At 41.3% G+C, this 25,656-nt stretch overlaps 1 protein-coding gene across 1 annotated transcript; it reads right to left on the reverse strand.

Moving 5' to 3' along the window:
• Positions 1-886: 886 nt before the first annotated feature.
• On the reverse strand, positions 887-25,224 carry loxhd1a (lipoxygenase homology PLAT domains 1a; the record flags this gene model as incomplete). Its single annotated transcript, XM_083903707.1, has 42 exons — positions 887-1,367; positions 1,469-1,624; positions 2,084-2,222; positions 2,384-2,554; positions 2,657-2,842; positions 7,194-7,371; positions 8,764-8,881; positions 8,976-9,103; positions 9,686-9,871; positions 9,998-10,206; positions 10,347-10,470; positions 10,872-11,081; positions 11,213-11,367; positions 11,679-11,841; positions 12,294-12,410; positions 12,505-12,686; positions 12,775-12,942; positions 13,033-13,161; positions 13,255-13,359; positions 13,466-13,614; positions 13,992-14,125; positions 14,336-14,487; positions 14,582-14,918; positions 14,989-15,149; positions 15,267-15,459; positions 15,587-15,783; positions 15,879-15,955; positions 16,557-16,717; positions 16,825-16,979; positions 17,057-17,192; positions 17,454-17,540; positions 17,644-17,804; positions 17,942-18,077; positions 18,154-18,404; positions 18,484-18,607; positions 18,688-18,836; positions 19,078-19,176; positions 19,978-20,162; positions 21,083-21,163; positions 22,433-22,444; positions 22,641-22,755; positions 24,501-25,224. 42 exons carry the CDS (start codon positions 25,222-25,224, stop codon positions 887-889), a joined length of 7,281 nt encoding a protein of 2,426 aa, XP_083759833.1.
• Between the last annotated feature and the right edge of the window lie 432 nt (positions 25,225-25,656).

The raw sequence follows: 25,656 nt of genomic DNA on the forward strand, positions 1-25,656 counted from the left end.
AACATTAATAAAATAAAAAAATTTTGCGACTGTCAGTCTCTCTGGTGTCCACTCATATGTGTCATTTTTGTCTCTAAATGGGAACAGATGTGCTATTGAAGTAATTTACTCCGTCAACTCCTTAAAATGAAAACTGACATTATAAATCATTTTCCCATAGAGTTATATTTGCCACCAGTGGAGTCGCACCCTGGTTGTGGTTAATCACTTCACTCCCACAGAGTGAAAGTGAACTATTGTTTTTAGTGGCTCTGTGTGCGTCTGTCTGTTTGTGCTTCCGCACCTGCGTGCACTTGCCAATATGACCAACAGAGGCCGCCAGAGGCTTGTTGCGTGAATGGGGTGAAGACTGCCATCTCCGATTGCCCTGTGTAATATATTTTTACCTTCAGGTTGGACGTGAAATCACTGGAAGACTATGTCCAGTGATGGTCTATGGTCACAATTCAGATTTGTGGCAGAATACAGATCAATGTCCTCTGGAGAAAGAGGAATACCAGGCACCCGGGACCTGGACGCAGACATTGACACAGAACAGACAGCACTGGAGGACAATCATTAATGTCCTATGCTCCAGGAGGAATCTTGTAGTGGTATGGTAGTGACTGGCCTTTGTGCAAATCAATCAGTAAATCAAACAGTGTGAGTATCACAAACACGTTTAATCTTTTATAAAACCAGCATTATGACAAAGCAGCTGAACAAACCATCCCTGAATTTTAAAAGAATGGCACAGTCAGTTTTCTGACCAAATATACTGTCACAGTATTTCAACTGTCATATCATTATTTAAAAAATAAGGTAGGAGTATAAAAATCTGTCTCAGTTCTAGATATAAAACATGACTGAACAACATGTCAATGTCAACATCAGGAGTGGATTTCTTTTAGCATTTCGGGTAGAGCACCCTGTTAATCTTCCCGTCAGCCCTCGTGGTGTCCAGCCATTTGCCACAGAGAAAAATGGTGGTGACGCCGTTGGCTGTGTTTGTGACTTCCACACGATCCAGTAGCCAGCCGGGGCTGAGGCCAGTGTTGTCATGCTCCACCCGCACTTTCTGCAGGTCTCCCATGTCCAACATTTCCATCAGGAAGCGGTCCGTTTGCTCTCGCTCAAAAAGGTTGCGAAACTTCTGGCGTAGCTGGCGGCGGCCCGAGTCTCCGCTGGAGCCGTGGATGGTGATGAAAACATTGGCATCTGTGCCCGCTCCCTTCTCATCGCCCGTGATGACGATGATCTCGTACTTGACGGGAACCAGGCTCCGAGCTTTGCTGGCAAAGCTCTCGACCGTCTTTGAACACTCGATGGTCAAGTAGTCGTCCCTCTTTGCGGAGAGAGGGATGGAGGCGTTGCAAGTGAAGATGTACCTGCAAGTGAACGAAGGAACGGAACAATATTGTCTGATACCAACAAAGTATGGATGGACGACGTCTGCATAAATGCTGATGTGAATTAAAAGATGTCTCACTTGTTTCCCAGCTCTTTTTCAGTGATGACAACTTCCTCCACACGCCAGTGAATCTCTCCCTTTACCTTCTTTCCATCTTTGGGTGTGTGGCCCAGACAGATACCGACGATATCTCCCACGTTCTTGGATGAATACTCAAATCTGTCGACATTGCCCCTGAAAAATTAACAACAGGAGCATGCTAAGTAAATGTCATTTTTTGTTGTTGATGCTGCAGCCTTCATATGAAAACAGGCTCAGTGAAGCAAAACCTGACTGAGAGAAAATATGTGAGTATACAGCGACCAACACATGGCCAGGTAGAGCAAGGTGCAGGCTGATGAATTTGATTCTGATGAAGTTTTTTGTTTTGTTCTTTTTTGAGTAGAATATTTCATGGGTGCTGCTTTATGTTTTCAGTCATATTCCAGCCTGTTTCCAGCTGCCTGCTTTACTAGGGCTATGATGCTTTTGCTTAGAGAGAGTTGCATGTGGCTAAAAGATTTAATCACCAGAGAACTTAGATAAATTTGAAGCTTTGGTTTGCTAAATGGTATTTCCACAAAAGTGCATTTCTTTGAGCCTTTTATTGCAAGGGTTGCAGCCCATTCAGTTAATATTATGGTTAATACATACCGCAAAAACCTCTTCTTCTTTGAGGAGTTTTCCATGACAAACTCTTTTGATCTGCCCTTCTTTCCTTCAAGAACAACCCAGGCGTTTTCTTTGGTTTCAGCCTCTGCTGTATCTCCAGTTCTGACACAAATTTCATATTCTTTCAAAGAGAAAACATGGACACCGTTACAGTAAACTGATCGGATTGATGTCAAAGAGTATTATTTCCACACAGTGCACACAGCACACAAATATGTACAAATGGTGTGCCTTAAATTCTTATTTTTTTAGTTGAAAATGTGTAACAAGTGCTGGCCTTACTGGTCTTCTCATTGAGGTCTAGGTAGTCGTTGTTAGCGCACGCCAGATCTCTCATTAGCTGTCCATCATCTTCGCTCTTGGCGAGCCAGCGGTCACAAGGGAAACGGAATGTTTTGTCCATGATCTCATCCTTCACATCAATGTAGTCCAAATGCCACCCAGGAGCAGGACCTAAACACAGTGCCAGGCCAGTCAGAAAGAGACTTCTTAACATTTTGTCCAAACATTGTCTGATTATGACTCAGATTGTGACTTTTGTAGTTTGTGGCTGACCTGCGTTGTCGTGCCACACTCGTATCTTGGAGAGCTCTCCCAGGCTGAGGATGTCTGAGAAGCGAAATGTGTCCACCTGCTTGCGCTCAAACTTGTTGGACTTGTTGCATTCTTTCAGTGCCAGTGTCCCCGTGTCGCCGTTCTCTCCAAAAACGATGACCCACACATTGGCATCGGTGCCTGCTCCTGATGAGACAACAAAACACACATTAGTGTTGTTGGGTAGACTTCTGAGCAATACAGGTACATAATCAAACCTTAAATGCTTTAAAACAATGCATAAAAATAAAAGTAGATGCAATTAGGACAGACTCTCTTCTGTGAACAGTGTAAAGTCTTCTCATGCTGCAGTGCATCTCAGCTACTACTGATAAACACTGAGACTGAAAAAGCCCCAAGGAAACGGATCAACACCCAACCAATCACAGGATAATGAGGAGCAGAGAGAGTTGTGTTCGACCATATATTCCCTGTGTGCGTCATTATTTCATTAGATTACACTCAAGTTGCAACACATTTCCCGGTGTCCGTACGCTCGGATGGAAAGACAGTATTTTCATTGACAACCTTACACTCTTGACACTTGAACGACTCTTCACATGACAAGTGCCGCAGTCTCCCGTTCATCTGGTCAAACATGTTGATCAATACGCTCGTGCTCAGATTCACTGCTGTTGCATCCATTAGAGGACAAAAAAATGTCCACATCAATTGCCTGAAAGGTTAAACACACTATTTTCGTTTTCCGAAACACTGTACTCATCCAACCTAATAGTGCTACGTAATGTTACATAACTTTGTGTTTAATGCTTAAAGTGTCAGGCAACGGGGAATAATGAAGTGTCGCTAAAAATTTGCGAACCCCAAAAAGCACTGAACCTATTTGACAGAGTCAGGTTGAGGCCACTCCACCTTGCTTAGGTCCATTCTGACGCTTCCCTGCACCACAATGTACCCAAAAAAGTTGACTGTGGGGGCATGGAAGACATATTTTTCCGTCTAAACAAAAAGTTGGTGCTCCAACAACTTCTGGAGAACCCTCTTAACGCATGAGACGCATGCTCAAGATAGGACAAATCAGGATGTCATCCAAATACACGTCAACAAAATGTTCAAGCATCTCCCTTAGGACATCATTAACAAATGCCTGGAAAACTGCGGGAGCAATCCAAAGTCCAAAGGGCATGACCAGATATTCATAGTGGAGTGTTGAAAGCTGTTTTCCACTCGTCCCCCTCTCATTTACGCACAAGATTGTAGGCGTTCCTGAGGTCCTGAGGTTTCTTCTCCACAAAGAAAAACCCGGCTCCAGCTGGAGATGTTGAGGGGCGAATGAAACCTGCAGCTAAAGCTTCATCAATATAGCATTTCAGGTATAACGGTATAACAAATACAGGCGGCCCTTAGGCAATGTAGTGCCTGGGAGGAGGTCGATTGATTGACCCTGCAGGAACCCCATTGGGAATAAGAGACACAAAGGACAAATAATCAGAAGGAGTCAAGAACTCCAGAGCCCCAAGAGTCAGTGGATCACTGGGGGTAGAACAGGTGAGGCCTACTGAACTGCTGTTGGCAGCAGGAAGCTCTAGACCCAAAGGTTGGAGTTGAACAGAGTCTGATTCCATCATGTGAGATGCACAGTCTTGGCCCCAGCTCAACATCTTCCCAGTCCTCCAATTGATGTAAGGGGTTGTGTTCCTTGAGCAATGGGTGACCCAGAATGAGGGGTAACTGAGGTGCATCAATAAGAAAAAACTTGATCTCTTCCGTGTGATTGTCAATGCGAATGAAGATCGGGCAGGTGACCTTCTCAACCATACCCATACCCAAGGGTTGCCCATCCACTGCGGTGATTGCGAGTGGATGAGGAAGATCGAAAATGGGTCATTTGAGATTTCGGGCCAGGGTCCCCCCCCCCCATGGTCTGGTGAGTCTACTCTTCCCTTTCTGTATTGAAGGGCCCTGAAGTGACCCACCCTCCCACCGTATAGCCAACTCCATTGCTCATACGCCTCTGTTTTTCCGCTGAAATAAGCCATGTGCGTCCTATTTGTATGGGTTCCTGATCATCATTTTTTAGGGATCGCTTAGGCAGGTTAGGTCTTTCATGAGGAATGTTAAACTCCTCTGACATTGGGCGGGTGTACGCCTGTTTTCTCTCTCTGTTGAGCTCACGGATTCTGTTGTCAATCCTAATTGCCAAAGAGATTAAATCCTCAAGTGAATCAGGAACCTCACTGGAAACAACCTCATCCTGAATCTTCTCAGACAAGGCATGGCAAAAAGCGGTTACCAGAGCATCCCTGTTCCAACCTGATTCCGTAGCTAAAGTTCGGAATTGAATTGGAAATTCTGCAACGCTTGAAGAGCTGTTGTGCAGCAAGTGCAGTTTAACTGCATGTTTCTGTTTCATCTCTTCCCTCCTGTCCCGCGAAAAAAAATGAATAACATAAATAGTCCTGCCTCGAAAAATTTAAGGCCAGCATATCACATTTTTAATGAATTTAAGACATTTTAAGGCCTTAATTATAGATACAAGTATTTAAGTCTTTTTAAGACTTTTTAAGGATGCACGGACACCCTGGATTAACTAAACCACCGCTGCCAAGCAGCTGACTCAAAACCAGAATTGTCCATGAGACCCAGATAACATGAAACGAAAGGCATATTCTGCCTGGGAGACCTTTGATAACCCAAAAGGCTGAAGTCACAACAAACTCTCTAGCACCACAAGTGGGAAACTGACAATTGACATCAAACACACACAAAGTTCTGAGTTGGTGTTTATAGATACACCGACAACTTAAGAAGCCACAGGGAGAATCTCTCACTACCTCTGAAGGTGAGAGTGAGTCGAAACAGAGCACTGGAGACTCAAGGTATATAAACACTCCCCACACCTGGGCTTAATCAACACAAATCAGTGCCACACACACCTGACTGCAGTGAATTGATTCACCCATCACAGAGCCAGAAGACTGAGTGCCCTCACATAAAGCTCTGAGTGTAGTTCTTACACTGAGATTTAAATGATTCAATATACTGCACATACTCATTTTATTTTTATCTGAATTTAATTGAGATTAATAATAGAGCCTGCTCCGATTCAGTTAATCTCTAGACCATAGACTGTAAGAATATGAACACAATCTTTCGGCTTCCATTTTGAAGCCACTGGTTTTATGACTTTATGCACGTCATGTCAGTTTTTGCAACCTGATATTCAGATATCACTTGCAACTGACTGAACAATACCAGCCGTCAATCACACCGTGTCCACTAAGTGCCATCGACTTTTCTTGTAATGGGGACATACTTGAATTGAATTGACATCAAGACCTGAAACTAGCAGTTGAGACCATTAACTCTTCAAGGTTATTGATGTTATAAAGCAGGTTATTTTTTTCCCATACACTTCCAAACGCAGTTCTTTTTGCAACAAGCAAAACATAACTCCTACTCCTGTTTTGTACCTTTGTAGATCCACTGTGATCTGTAAGTTGTAATGCCCATGTGTAAATGGTAAACTTAAGCATAAATTTGCGATGACACATTTCAGTATTTTCCTTTGGTTGACTGCAGTCCTACTCACTACACACTGTGAAAATCCCTAAGGAGACCATTACCATATTCACAGCATCACCTGTGTTGTGTTGTCTCCATGTTTGTTCCTGTGTGTGTGTGTGTGTGTGTGTGTGTGTGTGTGTGTGTGTGTTAGAACAACTCATTATTCTTTGCAGAGTGTGAGCAGTGGTGCAGGGCTAGCAGATCTTAGTTTCCAGTAAATGCCAAGGGCAGAGCCGTCCTTTGAAGTCAGCTCAGACTACTGGAATTGCTGTCATATTGATCAGCATCTCTACTGAACTATAGAAGTAAAAGGAGGGAGCAAACTGCATGGCGTGTTTCTGAGGAGAAGGATTCGCTTTACATGGGTTCGCATTGAAGAGGACTCACAAACCAAGTCACCGTCCACTTTGATTGAAATTGTTTGTGCAACTGCAGAATATTGCTAGGTGTATTATTTTTGAAAGAACACAAACAGTTAAGAGAGATGAAATGTGGAACCAGCAACCAATTTATTAGACTACCAATCAAAGCCACAGTTGCCCTAAATTAACAGCAACACATTTTTAAGTTTCTGTAATGGTTATTACAACGGTATGTAGATGCTATATTTTTGATGCTAAAATATAATTATTATTGAATGAAGGAAATGTATAATGTACCATTTTACAAAAAAATAGTAAAACTCATAATAATTTATTGATTCAAATGTCAAATTATAGCTATTTACTTGCATTACTGAACAGAAAATTAGTTTTAGCAGTTCATTGATTAATTTTTGACGAAGCCCAGTGAGCCGGCTCAAACTTGGGTATAAAAAGGTGAATTCAGTTTTTGAAAAATTTCTGAAATATTAGTAATATAAGTGTTTCCTCACTTTAACGACAGGTTGTGTAATAAATTTGTGAAGCACTGTCCCTGCACAGATTACAAAAAGTTGAGCAGTAAGTTGACAGCAGCCTGCACATGTTACCTGCAACATCACTGGTCTTGACTTGGATGACGTAGGTGGTGAGCTCCACCATGGTCTCCTCGTCCACCACAGCTGCCATCTCGCAGATCATGGTCCCCTTGGGTCCACGTGTCCTGGACAACCAGTCCTCGTAGGTGAACACAGACACTTCCTCCGTAGTCAAGTTACGCATGATCACCTGCATGAATAAAGTCAGCTCTTTAAATATAACATCACATTATTTGAAAATCTTATTGTTACATAGATACAACTTCATTATGATAACATTGTGGTACCAAATCATATTTATCTACACACAAAGAAGTGCCTTATTATTCACGATGGAATCATGTAGCTTGATTTATACACAACAAATGTATTTCTCCTTTGAGGACCTGTTCAAATGAACAAAGTTTCATAGCAATGTTAAATATTTAATTCTGGACCAAAGTTTAATACCAATCTGGCACTACGACCACTGGAGCCAGATTATTGGTGTGGCTAAAAATAACATTCCCTCTGTATATTAAAAAAGTATGTCATACAACATCTCATTAAGGACACAGCATGTGTTACTTATATGTCCACAAAATCATACTTGTTCCAAAATGTGTGAACACTTGTGCTGTGGAAACGGTCATTAATATAAAGCGGGCTCAGGCAGCCACTCTTTTATTAGCTCTGCGCTGCATATTTATTTGGGCAGATTAGTATTCTGGCAGTTCGCCGGGTGCACTGCTGTGTCCATTTCAACGCACAGTCCCAGAAATCCATGAAGACAGCACATCTGCTTGTGATGCTGGGCACACATGGCTCTATGCAGGGTCAAATCAAGGAGATGTATGCAGTCGCTGAGTCCCAGGCACAGACAGACAGGGCTCGGTATTGTTCCTGACTGCTCTGTCGCTCTGCAGACATGGTGCCTTTACCACAGAGGACATCTGCATAGGAAATGTGCTCTGTCTCATCAAAGCAGTTGGCCTGAGACATCGGACTGAATTTGGAGGTGAGCACTGGTGTTACAGTAAGAGCACAAGGTCACCATTTTCAAGCAACTACCGGTCGTAATACAGTATATTATATTGCAGGAGGGTGATATTTGCACCATCACACACCAATATATCTAAAAGAAAATAAGTAATGAAATATTCTCTCATGCTCCTCTGAAGTGCTCATTACTCAGCCTGTTTGTGTGTGTGTCCATGATTCCAGTGTCAGGATGGTAAATACAATGAGTCAATATGCTCACTCCAGGAACTCAGGGCCCTGCTGTGTATGTCTTTGTGGGTGGCTGAATCATTGACCATTCTACTGCAGGCGAAAAGTGTGTGTGCATGCATGCATGCGTGTGTGTTTATTTGAACGAAAGTAGTAGATTGAATGACCCTGTGACCGAAAGCAGACAGCACCCAGAAGAACACAGAACCTGTGACTGCTTTGAACTACTACTGATTTAGTCAATGCTGTGCTTTTTAGCCTTAGGCATGAATAAAGAGGAGACTCTGCATAGTGCACCATCAGCTGATTCTGGCTCCTTTGCATAACAGTATGTCTGCCTGTCTCTGTAGTAGATTTGTTAAGCTGAAGCGACCTTGTCTGCAAACCAGTCCGGTCGACTGCCGGAGCCATCAATACGGAGCCTCATTTTCTTCAGGGGGGCGATGTCGTCAATCTCCATGTTGAAAGTGTCCTCCTGACCACGCTCAAACCTGCACATTAAAAAACAAATTTTAGTACATCATTGATATAACGCAATGCTCTCTTAATGATATGTTGCTCCCCATGATGTCCATTTGTGGTCACCTGTCCTCATTCTTCTGTAGCAGCATCTCCTCTGTGGTTCCGTTTGCCCCAAACACAGACATGAAGATCTGGGTGTCTGTCCCTGCGTTTTGCACGTCTCCCGTTACCACCGTCACCTCATAAATAACCTACATGGAAATTTTTAAATATTTTTACTTTAATTTAATATATAAATAAATATTTTATTTTCATTACAATTATATCAGACTCCTTCGGCCCCTGGGTCTACAGCCATTTGACTCATTTAGTTATGATAGATAGATAGATAGATAGATAGATAGATAGATAGATAGATAGATAGATAGATAGATAGATAGATAGATAGATAGATAGATTTACAGATGTACATTTACAGTACTAAGATGGAGAGAATTAGTGATATTTTAAAATATACTCTATACTAAATCATCAGTCTTCCTATGGCAGTGAGTTATAATTTTTATACAAGTCAAGTGGCAATAAATTTAGACAGTTCTAGACTTTCTGTTACCATAAAAAGATGAGAAATAACAACTCAATCTCATATCTGTCTGTAAGAGACTGAAAGACAAATGTTGTGGAATCAAAATGAATTATGTCCGAAGGAGATTTTGCCAGATTTAATGGTACCAAATGTAAAATCTCTGGAATTTAATGGCATCTATAGATAAGGATACAATTTTATAAACTAAGTATGCTCTCTGTTAATGAATTTGTTCATGTTTACATACCTTCTGGGAGATGGAAATGGCCTCTGCATCCAGCACATTGAATACTCTAGCAGTCAACCCATCTCCTCGATCCTTGGCCAGCCAGCACTTGCAAGCAAAAATATATTTGACTCCTTTGGTTGGTACAGCAACAGACAGCTCATCAACCAGCCAGCAGCTCTCAGGAGTGGCCCCATCATGGCCGAGCTGCAGGGAGGCAGAGAAACAATCACTTCAAGCAATGTGGGTGTATTTTGCTGTGTTCATGTGTTTGAGTGTGTGCACGAGTACACACTCTTCACTGGAAGTCCGATAGCATCCCCCCGTCCTCACCTCAACCTTTTTCATCTCTCCCACGTCTAAACCGTGGGACTCAAAGCTCTCCAGAGAGCCGACCTCAAAGCCTTTTTTCTCATCTGGCAGGTCCAGCCACAGCCTCTCTGTCTGGGTGTGATTGGCCCCGATTATAATCACATAAGCCCTGCTGGTGGTGCTCGCATCCCGCTCCAGTCCAGTACAGATGGTAATGTGGTATGGTATGACTGAAAAGGAAAGGGCACACCACTTAATCATTCACAAGAGTGTGAGATTATGTAAACATATCTGCATTCAAATATTAACAAGTGCTCACAGAGCACAAGATGAATCATTCATGCAGTGATGAAGACTTGATTTTGCTTACTCGGGAGCTGTATGTCCTCCTCCACCTCCTTCTTCTTCTTGTTCTTTTTGTTCATGTTACTGTCGACACTCTTCACTGTGAGAGCAGAGCTCTTCTTCTTACTGTCTCTTACTCCCTCATATCCCTTCAATGTGAACAATGTGGAAAAAAAAGTGATGCAGACAAATGCACAAACAGCAATACATGCTAGGATCAAGTGTATTATGTACTTTCAAATTAAATTCTGCAAAAAGGAGCGAGGTACTGTGCATCTTAATGATAATCTTATATGATGTAGATTTTGGTGGTGTTAAAATGATATTGTTCTCCTGTCAACCCAACTTTACAACAGTTTGAGTAGATTTATCACGTAAAGAAAATCCCACTCTCTTTATATAGAGTGGAAGGAGAAATCTAAAAATGTCAACACCTCTAGTATGTTAGGTAGACACAATGGGGGCTCAGTTGAAAATACAGTAAGTGTGATATATGACTGTACACCTCCTTTCACAAAGTCACACAGTCTTTAATTCACAAAGAAGTTACCTTCACATAGAAGACTCTGCCAATGCGCCTGTCCTCCTTCTTCCTGGACAACCAACGTTCACATAAGAAGAGGTAAACCTCCTCTGTGTCCTCATCGGCCACCTCCACCTGGTCCAGGTACCATTCGGCATTCATCATGCTATTATCATGGCGGATCTTGATCTTGAAGACCTGTCCGAGGTCAACTGCCTCTATAGTAAATTTATCCACCTGGTCAAATAAAACATTATCATCATCGAGGTTGGAATATTCATGTATCTTCACTTCTTTGGATGTGATGTGAAATTAAATGAATAAATATTAAAGAACAGTGTAAATGAGCTCAATGGGCTTTTTCTTACACATCCTCGTTCAAACTTGTTGCTGTTCGTCTCTGACTTGCTGAGCTTCCTCTCCCCAGTGTCACCCAGGTCACCATAGATAGTGAGGAAGACGTTGGCATCAGTTCCAGCTCCGTACACATCACCTGTCATCACTGACACTTTGTATGTGTGAGCTGCAGAGGGCATAATGATCAGGCACAAGAACACAGGACATCAGTTTGTTTGGTAATTGGCAGAAAGTGGAAAGAAAAAGCTATTTTCTTTCACTGTTTGATGCCATTGTGATAACAGAAGCTCATCTCTGGACAATAAAAAAAGAGGCCCTATCTTAGAGAAGATAGCCTATTTAGCCTATTTTTATTGAGTATGCAGAAAGATGGAGACTACACTAAAGTGAGATAAATGAATGCAAGAAAATGTAAATATTACTGTACGCTTGTTGCAGTTGAATGTATTTGTCGGACATGATGTTAAGTAAACATACTCTCTAAGGCGTCCTCCACCTCCACTTCAGTGACTTTTAGGCTTCCATCTCGTGACAGTTTCTCAGTGATGATGTCAGAAGGCACCAGCTCTCTCACTGTTTCTCCATCATCCTCCGACTTGGCGAGCCAGCGCTCAGATGGGAAGATGACGGTCTCTGAACCCTACAGTGAGAGGGAGGCAGGGAGAGGCCTCAATATCTGAGATGATTTCATGTGTGTTTGTGACTCAGAAAGAAAAATCTGCAAGCACATTGTTATATAAGGATCATGTATTTTCGAGGAGAACATCTCCACCTACTGACCAAAGGTTGTATTAGTCTGTTACCAGCAGGTGTGATGAATAAAGTCCTCACAAAAACAAATCACTGCTATGAAATGTTGAGATATTAATTCAGCATAAGGGTGCAAATATTTAGATCAAGCCCTGCAGAGTGTAAACAAGTATTTTCCTCTACACAACTTACACAAAAATATCTCAAACTCAAAAACAATAAATTATAAGACTCATATGTGAGTATTTGTCACTGAGCATTTTTGTTTTACTGTATTTTACCGTTTTTGTGAAGTAGTGAATACTCATCATACACAGATGTCCTGCCATATGTAGCCTTTACCTTTCCCTTTCTGAGCAAACGTCTGATCTCCACCCTGTCCAGATGCCAGCCTGGGTTAACACCACGGTTGTCATGGCCAATTCTAATCTTCTCAATTACATCTCCAACATCTTGAAGCTGCACAGGAAGTGGAAAACATAATTCAGTTCGTCAGTATGGCCTGGTTTCTATTATTTACCTGTTTATGACAATGTGTTGAATGTTGTTATACCTCAACAATAAACATGTCCTCAGCTCCTCTCTCAAAGTACATCCTCCTCTCCCGCTTGTTGACACAGAGACACTTCTGCTGTGTGCACACGGCATTTCTCCCATACAGGGCAATGAAGACATCTGCATCTGTGCCGGCTCCAAACACGTCACCCGTGAAGATTTTAATTTCATAAGGAACAACTGCAAAATAAAAAGCAAGTATCATAACTAATCATGTGCACAGGCTTGCTGAAGACATGAAAAAGTGATGCAGAGTATCAGGATTTACAAGGTGTGTAAAGCTCTGTCTGAAGAGGATTGGGGAACAGGTCCCTGATGATGGCGCCGTCGTCCTCTCCCTTATCCAGCCATCGACCACAGGGGAAGCGTAGCTTCTGTCCCATAGATGGGGCATCAATCTCCACCCAGTCAAGGAACCAACCTGCTGTTCCTCCTCCTTAAACAGTGGCACAGGTTAGCAGGTTGAAATACTGTGTCACTGTGTGTTCATATTCACTGCACAGCCAGGGAGTCAGTCCTACTGTACCACAGTTGTCGTGTCCAATACGCAGCTTCTTCAGCTGTCCAAGTTCCACAGCTTCCACAGTGAACTCATCAATCATACCTTGTTCAAATTTATTTTTATGGGTCTTTGAGGCCTTTAGGGTAATGATTCCTATGGATGAGCACATTGCAATGTATTTTAGTTACTTAAAAACACATGTACAGAGATTGTAATTGTAATGCATTGACGTTTATGAAACATTACCTGTGTCATCCTTGGTACCATACAAGATCATGAAGACATTAGCATCTGTTCCTGCATATTTTTTATCACCAGTTTTTATCCTTACGGTGTATGTGGTTGACATGGCTGTCATAAGAACAAATAAGAATTAATCATTCTGCAAATTGTTGTAGAATTAAATATATTTATCAATTTAATGATGTCAAAATCCTGATTCTCTGTATTCTCTCACCTTTCTGTTCCAGACCGAGTGTGACATCAGTGTCTTCCTCTTCATCATCTCCCTTCCTCATAAAGGCTTCGTCCACAGGAACCAGCTCCCTGGCAAGCTGTCCATCGTCCTCATCAACAGCCAGCCAACGTTTACAAGGGAAAAAGTACCTACAACACCATATGTCATTTGTTTTTATATTAGTATGCTGTATTTATAGCAGCAAATACCATAACCAGCTGTTCTTTTTTAGATAATACACACAACAGCAACAATACCATAATCAGAGTCTCTACTATTGACTGTTTATCAACTGTTAAATGCTCCTGAGTTACCAGTTAACCAGTCCTCTTTAAATTGATCTGAGTCTCTTAGGAGAGGCTTCGCCTTAACCAGAAAACTCAGTGCTGAATTACTATTTTACACCACAGAGTGGAGCTCTCAGACACTTTATGTGCAAAGGATCTGTCTGACACTGTCTGACACCCTTTTTATAAATAAAATATTTAGAAGTGTTGATGAGCTTTCCAAAAGCATCACAACTTACGTGGTGTCATCTTTGTTGTCTACAATCTCCACCCTATCTAAAAACCAGCCAGCGCTGGCCTGGCTGTTGTCATGTCGGATTCTCAGCTTCTTCAGGATCCCCAGGTCGACCGCCATGATACTGAAAATGTCCTCCTTTGTACACATGCAAGATGACAAAGGGTCACAGGTTGTAGGTTAGCAGTCCATGATAACCTGATTGCTTGTTCATATCGTCTTAACCGAGAATGCTTGTGACATAAACTTAGTAAATAAGATGGTATTTCTATTATTTTACCTCCTTGTTGTACTCTAATGTTAAGTGTTTTCAAATCGACAATAAGCACCAGCACAAATAGAACACACCTCGCCTTTCTCAAATTTGTTTAGGTTGTTGGACTTCCTAAGCCGTCGCTCCCCTGTATCACCAGTCTCTCCATAGATGTTGATGTAAACATTAGCGTCAGTCCCCGCCCCCCACATAGATCCAGTGAACACGTGGATATCATAGGAGTTCACTGAAAAGAGCATCAATGTCAGAATGTTACAATTGAAAGCATCCACTAGAAGCAATTAACAGTAGGTAAAAACATTATATCCATCTTTGCTCACTCTCCAGGTCTTCATTCTCCTCTGTCAGCAGCTCAATCACAATCTCCCCGTCCTCCTCATCCCTGGCCAGCCAGCGGCCACAAGGGAAAGAAAAAGTCTCCACCACTTCCTGCAGCTCCTCAACTATCTCCTTCACCTCCTCCTCTTCTTCTTTCTTCTTCTTTTTCTTGTCCTTCTTCTTGTCTTTCTTGGGGTCCTCCTTCTTCACTTCAACTTGCACCATAGCCATTGTCAGCCGCTTTATGTCCACCGACTCCAGGAACCAGCCATCACCGATACCCTTTCCATCGTGGTAGATTCGAATCTTGTAGACCTTACCAACATCCTGAGCTTCAATCTATGTGGTAGTAAGAGTGGTCAGACATTGACAAGGCATTGACAAAATAGCACAAAGTTATCAAACAGACCTTAAAGATTTCAGTCGTGTTACGTTCAAAATTGTTGGAGCGACTCTTGAGTGCAAGAACTTCAGTTTTCCCATCATCTCCATAGATCTGACAGAAAACATGGGCATTGGTGCCTGCACATCTCACATCACCTGTGACCACTGTTACTTCATAGTTGATCACTGTTCGTGAAACAGAGAGAGCACAAGAACTAAGACGATGAAGAGAAGAGCATTACACCAACTGCTAATTGCAAATGACAATTAAATTATGAGTTTTGACTTTACGTTGTTATTTACATTCTTCAATGTCAAGGATCTCACTCGGATAGATCTCAACCTCCACTTTCCCATCAGCCTCATCTTTACAGAGCCAGCGATGGCTTGGGAACATGTACTGCATTCCATGAACAGGCACTGAGATCTGCACACTGTCCAGAAACCATCCTGCCCGCAGGCCCTCGTTGGTGTGACCTATCAGAAGACGGTTGATCTAAAGGTACAAAGGACATGAGGAGCAAATGTAAAAGAGCAGCATTAACAGAATTAAGAAACACTAATTAATGTCTGAACCAATACCTCTGTCCTCCATTAAATGTATATGATGCTGGAGAACTTGCCTTTCCAATGTCAAAGGTTTCAAAGGTAAAGATGTCAGTGCGTCCTGTCTCAAAGTAATTCCTGAGGTCATTGTCAGAGACTGCCAGTATCATCTTGTCAGTGTCACCCTTCTCCCCGTACAGCTTGACGAACACCCTGGAGTCAGAGCTGGCTCCATTCACATTCCCGGTCTTGATGGATATGTGGTAGCTCACATCTGACAATGAGTGAAAAAGGGGTTGTAGAATTAATTTATTAAGCATTCAACTTATAGTATGTGAGTCATTCTTGTTATAAACTGTATATACTCACTAAAGAGACGCAGACCGTCTCCAGCAGGCACTAACTCTCGGATAATCTGTCCATCATCCTCATTACGGTCCAACCACCTATAGAGAAACACAATGAGGAAAATACAATGTAATTTAAAATGTATAACCAGAATGGCTTCAGATTGGAACTAAGATTAAAGTAGTTGCCCTGTATGTCCTGCATTGTTGTGTATTGTTGGCTCTGTTCCTTTGAACAGGACAAGTCAGGAGGCCCGGAAATGGCTCTTTGCAAAAGTATCTCTGCACCTAAGCAATGTGGTGGCATCCAGTTACTGAATGAGAGCGTTGCCTGACCACATGCATTTAGCGTCCATTTGTAAGGTCAAACCTGTCCATCAGCTGACTAACTACTTAAACAGACTGTCAGACGCCACTGGAGAACCAGGAAACATAGGCATGGCCAGTGAACGGCACTAAGACTGAAACATTTAACACTAAAAATCAGGTGGACATACTGTAAACACTGAAAACAGTTCATTGTATGTCATTTCTTTACATTTTGTAACATATTCTTTTTATTATTGGGAATTAAAGGAGACTTGGCTAATTGAGACGTAAACCTGTTAACCTGTCGTATCTCTTGTAAGGCTTTCTGTTTTGTGTTTTATGTTAAGCGAGGTGTATAGTCTGCAGACTCTGTAAGTGTATTCTGCCTTGCCTGAAACAGGGAAAATCAGTAGCCATATTCTCTGGCTGGCCCTCCTCCCTAACCATGACTTTATCGAGGAACCAACCACAACCTCCTCCACGACCATCATGGCCAACACGCACTCTCCGAACATGGCCCAAGGACACTGACTCAATGAGGAACTCATCATGCTGAGAGAAGACAGAGAGAAAACAGATTAAAGGTTCTCTTTCAATATTATTTTATATTTATTTTTATTTATCTTGTGTGTTCATAATTGAATTAATAATGCACTTACATTGCCCTTTTCAAATTTGTTGACATTATTTTTGCTCATAATCATGAGTCGCTCCCCTGTGTCACCCAGGTCCCCAATAACATTGAGAAAGACGGTGGCATCAGTGCCACTGCCGCTGACGTTACCCGTGCAGATGGTGACGCGGTACTTTATTACTGGAGAGAAAAACAATAACTGTTAACATGAAACCTGTGTTTATCTGGAGTCATGAGACAACATTTGTGTCTCTTACAGGGCAGAGGCTCATCGATTAGAGCTCCTATAGCAGGAAGCTCTCTCACAATCTCGTTGTCATCTTCATTGACGTCCAGCCAGCGGCCACATTCGAAAGAATACTTCTCCGTCGTCAGGGTCTTGAGCAACGTGACCTGCAGGAAAAAGCCAAAGCTTTGAGGATCTCCCCTCCTCCCTTTCTCATCACTAAAACCGTTTTTAAACACAAAATATCACACATATCAGACTTCCATTCAACTGTTGAACAGTTGTCTGAAACCAATTTCATCCTGAATTGCTCACACTCTCTTCACAAGGGAAAAATAAATACTATTTCAGAGTCTAACCTCAGAAGTGACACTGTACAACAAACTGAACAACTAGCACTGACAGATTAAACAGAACGATAGTCTCACCTTCGCTAAATGCCACCCAGAAAATGGATTTCTCTTTTCATGCCAGATGCGCACTTTCAGTGGTCTTCCTATGTCTGGTATCTCGATCTGTGGTATTTTATAAAAGTGTTAAAAAAAAAAAAAAAAAAAAAAGGGAAATGCTGTCTTTGGAAATCTTCCCATTGAGAAAAGATGTTATGCCAGGTCTTACCATGAATCGATCAAGCTGGCCCTGCTCAAAACTGTCCGAGTTGTTTTCCAGTTTGATCTCATCAGACTTTCCCCTCTGTCCATAGATCTGCAGAAACACCTGAGCATCTGTCCCTGCGCCCTTCACATCCGAGGTCCAAATCCACAGGGACCATGGGTACTCTGGGTTAAGAATTTAAAATGCGCGTAAGCAGGATACCAATGGTTTCTATATTAGACAGATATGTAAAATGTAAGTTGATATGTTCTGCACATCTGTGTTTCTTTCAGAAATGTGTAAGGAGAATGAGAACACCTACTCTTCTGTTTTGTTTGCCTGAGAGAGACCATCTCATACAGCTCCCTCTCAATCAGCCCATCCCCCTCATCCTCGTCTAGCCACATCCCACATGGAAATGTCTGCTCAATGCCCGTGAAAGGACAGTATAGTACTACCTGAAAGATAGATGATACTTGGTGAGTGAACAACACTCTGACAACAAGTCTGCCACCAATACAAAATGCGAGGTACCTTTTCACAGTACCATCCAGCACCAACTGCCCCATTGTCGTGCCCAATGGTGACCCTGCTGAGCGGGCTGATCAGTTCGCAAATCTCGACGTTGAAAATGTCAATGAGACCACGTTCGAAAGCACCGCCCTCCAGGAAGATTTTGCCACTGTTTTTTAAGCCCTTGGTGCCGTGCATAACCATGTGGATCTTAGAGTTGGTGCCAGCGCCCCTTACGTTTCCAGTCATCACTTGAACATTATATATGACTCCTAAGTAGACACAAATCAAACACAAAATATCACAAATGAAATTTGCTATCTGTATATTAGTAAGTGGCGGTGTTCTCACCCATTGGTTGCATTGATCCAACCAACACATCTCTCTGTATTTTGCCATCACCTTCATCCATGGCAAACCAGCGATTAACTGGGAACTCATACACTTCTTTATTCCCCATGTCATCGATTAACACCTGTAGAGAAATGTTATGTGCTATCATGACGGTTTACTGTACGTGTAAACCTACAAAGATCATGTGCAGGGTGAACATACCTTATCTAGAAACCATCCAGCCGACGATCCTCTGTTATTGTGGCCGATGGTAATTTTCCTCAGCCTTCCCAGGTTTGGACCCTCTATCGTAAACTTGTCTTCCGAGCCTCGTTCAAAGTTGTCTTTGTCACTGTCCAGTCGTCTCTCTCCTTTCATAATGAACATAAAGGTTTTATGGGTCAGAATCACAGGAAGGATGTAGATTCAATGAATAGTTAACAGTATTTACCATCACTGTGTAATGGCTCAGTGTAACAGATGTAAAACCTGTGGATTGTTTTATCTCAAATGTGAGGTTTGAATACACAAAAGTTACTTACATTTTTTAGTAATGGAATTCATTAAAAGAGAAGAGAAACAAAATAATGAAATAATGTGTTGCAGGTCTACCTGTGTCACCATTCTCCCCAAAGATATTTAAGAAGACATCAGCATCAGTTCCGCTTCCCTTCATATCAGGAGTGAAGACGGTCACTATGTATTTATTGACTGGAGATAGAATATAACACAGGAAATCAAAAGTACAAAGATTTTTATAAACATAACAAAAAATGCTGAATGAAAAATGACAAGTTATAACATAGGTACCTTTGTGTAAATATAATAAGTAGGACTTTATGTCTCTTCAACCACACAGAGATGGTCTACAGTTTAAATATTCATCACATCCTTTGTGTGTGTGTGTGTGTGTGTGTGTGTGTGTGTGTGTGTGTGTGTGTGTGTGTGTGTGTGTGTGTGTGGGTATGTTTGAAGTTTTGCTCTGTCCACTCCCTGACAGCACTGTGTCTTTATTTGAGCCTCGGCTTCACAACACTCGGCTTGGCTGACCGCAGGTTCTGTGATGTTAGATTAAATTGCAAAAGAGGAAATATATATATATATATAAGTATATATATATACATATATATATATATGTATATATATATATATATATATATATATATACATATGAGAGGTGTAGAGGTTTCTGTTGTGGTATTTGTGATTTAAATTAACTGTGCTTCAGAATTAACTAACCCTTTTACATTTAAAAAAAAAAAAAAAAAAATATTATAATATGTATAGATTTGAGCTATATATTTATTTATATATAAATGTGTGTTCCTTTTTGTAACAAAACTGACTCGTAGAACGCGCAAAATATTTCCAATGTGCCTGGACTGTCTGTTTAAGCACAAATGGCAAATAAAAACCTTGAAGCTTGAACCTTGAATAAGGTGTGTTGAGATACACACCTAATTCAAGGTTCAAGCTTCAAGGTAAGAAGGAGTGCTACAAGGAGTGACCCACATTTTGGGACATCCATGGGATTCAGGCTGCCCAGCAGGTCCCTGACAATAAGGTTGTCGCCCTCTTCCCGACTCAGCCAGTTGCTGCAGATGAAAAAGGAGCGCAGGTGGGGCCGGTTCATGTCAGTCACTACCACTCTGTCCAAGAACCAGCTGGTTCCCATCCCTGTGTTGTCATGTTCGATCCTGGACAAATCAACAGTCATACTGTGAATTAACTCTATTAGGTCATCATAGAGCTTTTAACAAGGTATTTATTAACAGATGGACTTGGTTAAAATACCAGCTCAACAGCTCTATTTATTGAATCCATATCACAGCATTGTCATCCTTGCTGACTTCAAAGCAAAGCCTCAGCGGCACAGTAGATGAAAACTCTGTCCTGAAGTATCTAAACCAGGGGTCACCAACGTGGTGCCTGCGGGCACCTGGTAGCCCGCAGGCAGCCAATACGGTGCCCGCGGGCTCACTTCACTTCACCTCACTTGCATGTATCCGTATGATCGCTCAGTAAAATATCTTTGATATTGTTTATGAAAACTGGTAATCGTTAGGAGTAAGCACTGGAATGAATGTGTATGCAGTTGAATGCATAATATTAATCATTTAAATGGTAAACAAACATAAAAATATTATATGGTAGCCCTCCATATTATTTTTTACCCTTAAGGTAGCTCTCTGTCTCAAAAAGGTTGGTGACCCCTGATCTAAACCATTATGTTGTATCGTTGCTTTTTAATGTCCTTCTACCTAATTTCAGTGGCTGTAATGAGACCTGGCCTCCATTGACTCCCAACAACAGAGTGGTCTTAACCCTCTATCATAGGATGAAATCTGATGGCCATATGCACAGCTAGAAAAATAAGTGAGAAATGTCCCTGTGTGGCTGTTCCTGTAAGCCGTTGTAACTGTTGCTTCCTGCCAACTTGAAAGAGGATTACACATCTTCTGCAGCCATGCAAAAATCTTAGTGGGAATGTATTATTTATAGTGTGTATGGGGTGATATGGAGACAGATGATCCCCTAAAGGAAGAAGCCAATAGAAGGAGAAGAAGAACAGTATATTCATGCATAATGCAAACATAATCAACATTGTGGAATTTACCTGAGCTTCTTCAGAGGCCCCACATTGTGTGTTTTAATACGAAAAACATCGGTCTTATTCTTCTCAAATGCAGTTCTGCTTCTGTAAATTGAGGAAACATGGAAAATGTCAGAATTTGGGAGGTATAGTAGGTTAGTATACAAGTGCATGTGTGCCTGTACTTGAAAGAAATGTGGGGGGTAAAGTGGTCCAATAAATTAACCTCCTCTGGGTCAGCACTTTCAACAATCCCTCCTTCTTTTCTATAAGTATGTTATCTCTCAAAGGGATTAATCTGGCCGACACACACACACAGCAGACCCCCCTCAGCCAACTACAGTGAATCAGATACCTTCTTTTCCACTAACAGACGATACCCATCTTTGTCTGACCCATATCTCCTTATACTCTTCTTTCTTTGCAAAAGTCAACTCTAGCACAATGCAAATGTTCACAGCATAGTAAGAAAATATACTGAGGAGAATGAAATACTGTGCACCTGTGAAAGAATCATGGAGAAACACTGTTTATAACAAAAGCAAACCCAGTGCAAACTTTGGAATTCATGCAATTTGAATAAATGAATCACACTGAATTTCCAAAGAGTTCAATTATTAGTCTTCGTTCAATCAGACATGACAAGCCTCCCTTACCTGTATCATGTTAAGTTTTCGATGATCATTACACAATACAGGCAGGACCTAATACATATCGGAGTAAGGTGAAACTCCTAAGCATACAATATGATCATTATACAACAGAGGTGACCTCACCACCATCCATGTATGGTATTTCATCAGTTGAGCAACAGAGTTACACAACATGGAGATACTGCATGCATGGCATTATTGGTAGCGTCTGAAGTAAATTAGTGTGACCACCACAAGGTGTGGGTGACACGGTCCCATGTGGCTTATAATGAGATGATATATCTTGTGTGCTGCACATGTAACTTTATCTGTCAATCAGTGTGTAAGGAGATAAAGGAGCCGCAAGAGTTATTTGATCATCCGCAGAAATGACATCGTGGTCTTCTTTCATTTGCCTCTGAATGGAAAAGAAGACCGGCCATGTCACATAGTTCCTCCTTACTCCAGATAGTCTGTGTCCAACATTTAAATTTGACTGTATAGAGGAAAGATTCCTGCACCACAACCAAATATTTTTGTGGTAAAGATGCTCTACTTTTTTCAGGTATAGAAGCCAAAGAGATTCCAGGTGGTTAAACTGATTTTGTCTTGACCCAGTGGCTAAGAAGACATCAGGTCAGTGTTTAACAGGAATACTCTCTCATACAGTGTTAAATAAACAGTTCAACCCAACACAAGAACAGAAACATAATCGTCCTGTAGCAGACACATTAGAAAATACCTCTTTTCTGTGCTGAAGATTTAGAGAGGAATAAAAAACATTCAAAGTTACACAGTGGATAATGAAAATGTGTCAAACTAATCTTATTCAATACAGTACATGAAACATTGCAGTTAAGTCCCACTGAATCAACAAATGAACACATAAAGCAGGACATTATAAATTCCTGATTTGGGCTCATGAAGACAATATACTCCTTTACACTCACTTGCTTGCCAGGTGAACCTTGGGTGTGACACCAAAGTCTCCAAAAAGAGTAACAAACACATTGGCATCAGTTCCAGCTCCTTTTACATCACCAGTGACGGTGACCACCTCATACACTTAAAGAGAGCAACAAGGAGACATGGTTAAACATCAATTTTGTTCAAAAATGTGAGGACTAAAACTGAAATAAAAAGGACAAACACAAAGTCAAATCTTCACATACTGCCCAATATGTATCTATAAACATACAGCAGCATTGTGTTTCTTTCCATGTACTGTTGCCAGGGAATTCAATGCGGTGAATCTGCAGCTCAGACGTGCCTCTCTCACATTTCACAAATGTGTCTGAGTCACATATTTGCCACGAGTTGACGAGAAGGTAAACAAGATGAAAAGGCAGCAGTCCGTGCAGCCGAGCTCCGAGAGAGAACAGCTTCCTATTGTTTTCATTTAAAATCACTTTTAGTTTTTAGAATGCATACTGCATTGTTTATTACCCTGAATCCACTAATAATGACTCAAATTATTAATAATGAACAATAGCCTTTCACTGTGTGTGTGTGTGTGTGTAGGGAGGATGATTTGAGTGTCACCGCCCTTGTTTAAGTTACAGTAACATTAAATCTTTATCAGGATATTACTTAGCAGATGGCCGCTGCATGTGACACAACACCGTTGCTTACACAGTGGTAATTCTATAGTCCTGCAGCTTTACTGTTCATCATTGTAAACTCCTCTTATGTAACGCTGCCTATTGTTATGCAACATTAAAGATGCGCCTTAACGTCAAATATAAGGAACGTAATGGAGGTCTGAACTAAATTGATGTGCCATTATAGTACAGCCATTTTTAAAGGCCAGTAGATTTTTTTTGTCAAAATGATGGGAAAATTTACAATGAAAAATTTGAAGATCAGAGATGTTTATGCACAATTTCTGTCTCAAAACACCATTGAATAAAGCTGAGTGTTGCACTTTCCAAATTCCAAATGACAGCTTTACATTTCTAATGTGTTTTGAGTATATTTTTAAAGAGATCATTTTTGGGTAATAGAGAACTACGTGGTTCTTCGTGATGAATTCATGATGTGTCATACAGATATTGACATTGGAGAGAAGATAAAGATTTTGGCTTGTTAATGATAAAATTGTAAATTTTTGGCGTTACAAAAAAAATTATTGTTAAACTTTTGGTTTTTAAAAGCACATATTGTATTGCAAGAACAGATACTGAGCAACAAATCATTTACATCTAACTTCAATATAAAGTTCATTAGTAGTAAACATATTAAATTATTTATATCACATTAAATGTAATAAGTTGAATGTTCACATGGTGGTGGCTTCATTTTCTAGAATAATAATTTTGATTTTAGTTTTGTATAATCAATTAATTTATTTTAGATTTAACTATGGTTATTATTTTTTTATATTAATAGTAAAGAAAAACATATACTATTTAAGAACAAAATAGCAAAACTTTGAATTAGAATTAACTGCTTTTTATTTGAATGCACACGATGAGAAACTCAGACCTGCTTTAGAAAAAAACTCTTGGCTCACAGCCCTGCCTCTGGCCACGGCACTGCTCCCGGCCCTTGTGACTGGGATGGCACCCAGCACCTGTCTGCCCCTGGGCCGCTATTTGGTACCATTCATGTGGAACATAACTGAGCATTGACCACAGAACAATCACAGAGGGTTTCCCCGGAGTGCTCTGTTCAGGGCAGAAGGGAACTGGAGGAAATCTGTGGTTAGTGTTGGTGCATTCCAGACGATCTATATATGTCAAACAGCTGAGACTTACCTATAGAGCAGCATATGCTGCTTCTCCGTTAGTGTTACAATATGAAATGCCTACCTTTCTTTTTGTAGTACTCATCCTCATATCCATCAGATGAGTCTGTGTGGTAGTTCAACAACTCATTCTGGTAGATCACAGCATAGTCCACTTGTTTATTTTTGGATTTTTTACCCTTTTTCTTTTTATCGTCATCACTGTCCGTAGAGCCCTTCTTAGCCTTTTTCTTCTTCTTTTTCTTTGAATCCTCCTCTTCCTCTTCCTGCTCCTCAATTAAAGGCTCTTCATCATCATGAGATTTCTTCTTCTTTTTGCCAGCTTTAGACTTTTTATCCTTGGAGCCCATCTCCCCCTCTCCCTGTGGATTTTCTACAGAGGATTTCTTCTTCTTTTTCTTGTTTTCCTCCTTTACTCCTTCAGTCACTCCCTCTTTATGCTTCTCCGATTTCTTCTTTTTGGAAATGGTGGTGGGGTCGTTATTATTCTGCTCATCCTCTTCAGCTTCATTTTTAATCACAGCATCAGCCTCAGAATCATCCACTGGTTTCTTTTTCTTCTTTCTCTCTTTTAGTTCTTCACCCTCTCCTCTCTCCTCTTTCCTTGAGGCCTCATGAATCTCAGAGCTCTCTGAGCTTTTGTGTTTCCGCTTCTTATCTCCTTTTGTGGTTTTCCCACGGGTCACACTGATGCTCCTCTCCTTTAACTTTGGCTCCGTCTCCTCCACTTCGTCATCAACCTCTTCAGTTTCATCTGAAGCTGTGGATTTTTTGTCTTTCGACGGCATCTTTTATTTATCCACTTCCCAGGCCTTTAGTTTCGTAAGTGCTGCCTTACATTTCTAATGGTGTAAGACAACTCATTTGACCCTTGGCTGCAGGGAGGCTCTAGGATCGTGGCCTTCAGCACAACCTTGGGTGTGTGCAGCAGTGAGAACATGAACAAGGTGTGATGGCTACCTGGACGCCTCCTACCTGGACAGTATACAGACATGTAACCCACAGACACGACTCATGAAAAATTACTGTCATCTCAGCACTCACGTGATGCAGGGGAGAAAGCCCTGTGAAAAAGGAGCCTTGCACAGAGAACTTATCCCCTCTGCCACGGCACGCTCCATTATTCATGGTGTTCAGATCGCTTTACGGGCCGGGGGCGTCTCGCTTTAACCTGCAGTCACACATAAACAAACAGACAAATTCTCTCTTACAACTACCCC

This window comes from Microchirus variegatus (assembly GCF_963457635.1).
Source record: "Microchirus variegatus genome assembly, chromosome: 1".
In the NCBI taxonomy this organism is placed as follows: domain Eukaryota; kingdom Metazoa; phylum Chordata; class Actinopteri; order Pleuronectiformes; family Soleidae; genus Microchirus; species Microchirus variegatus.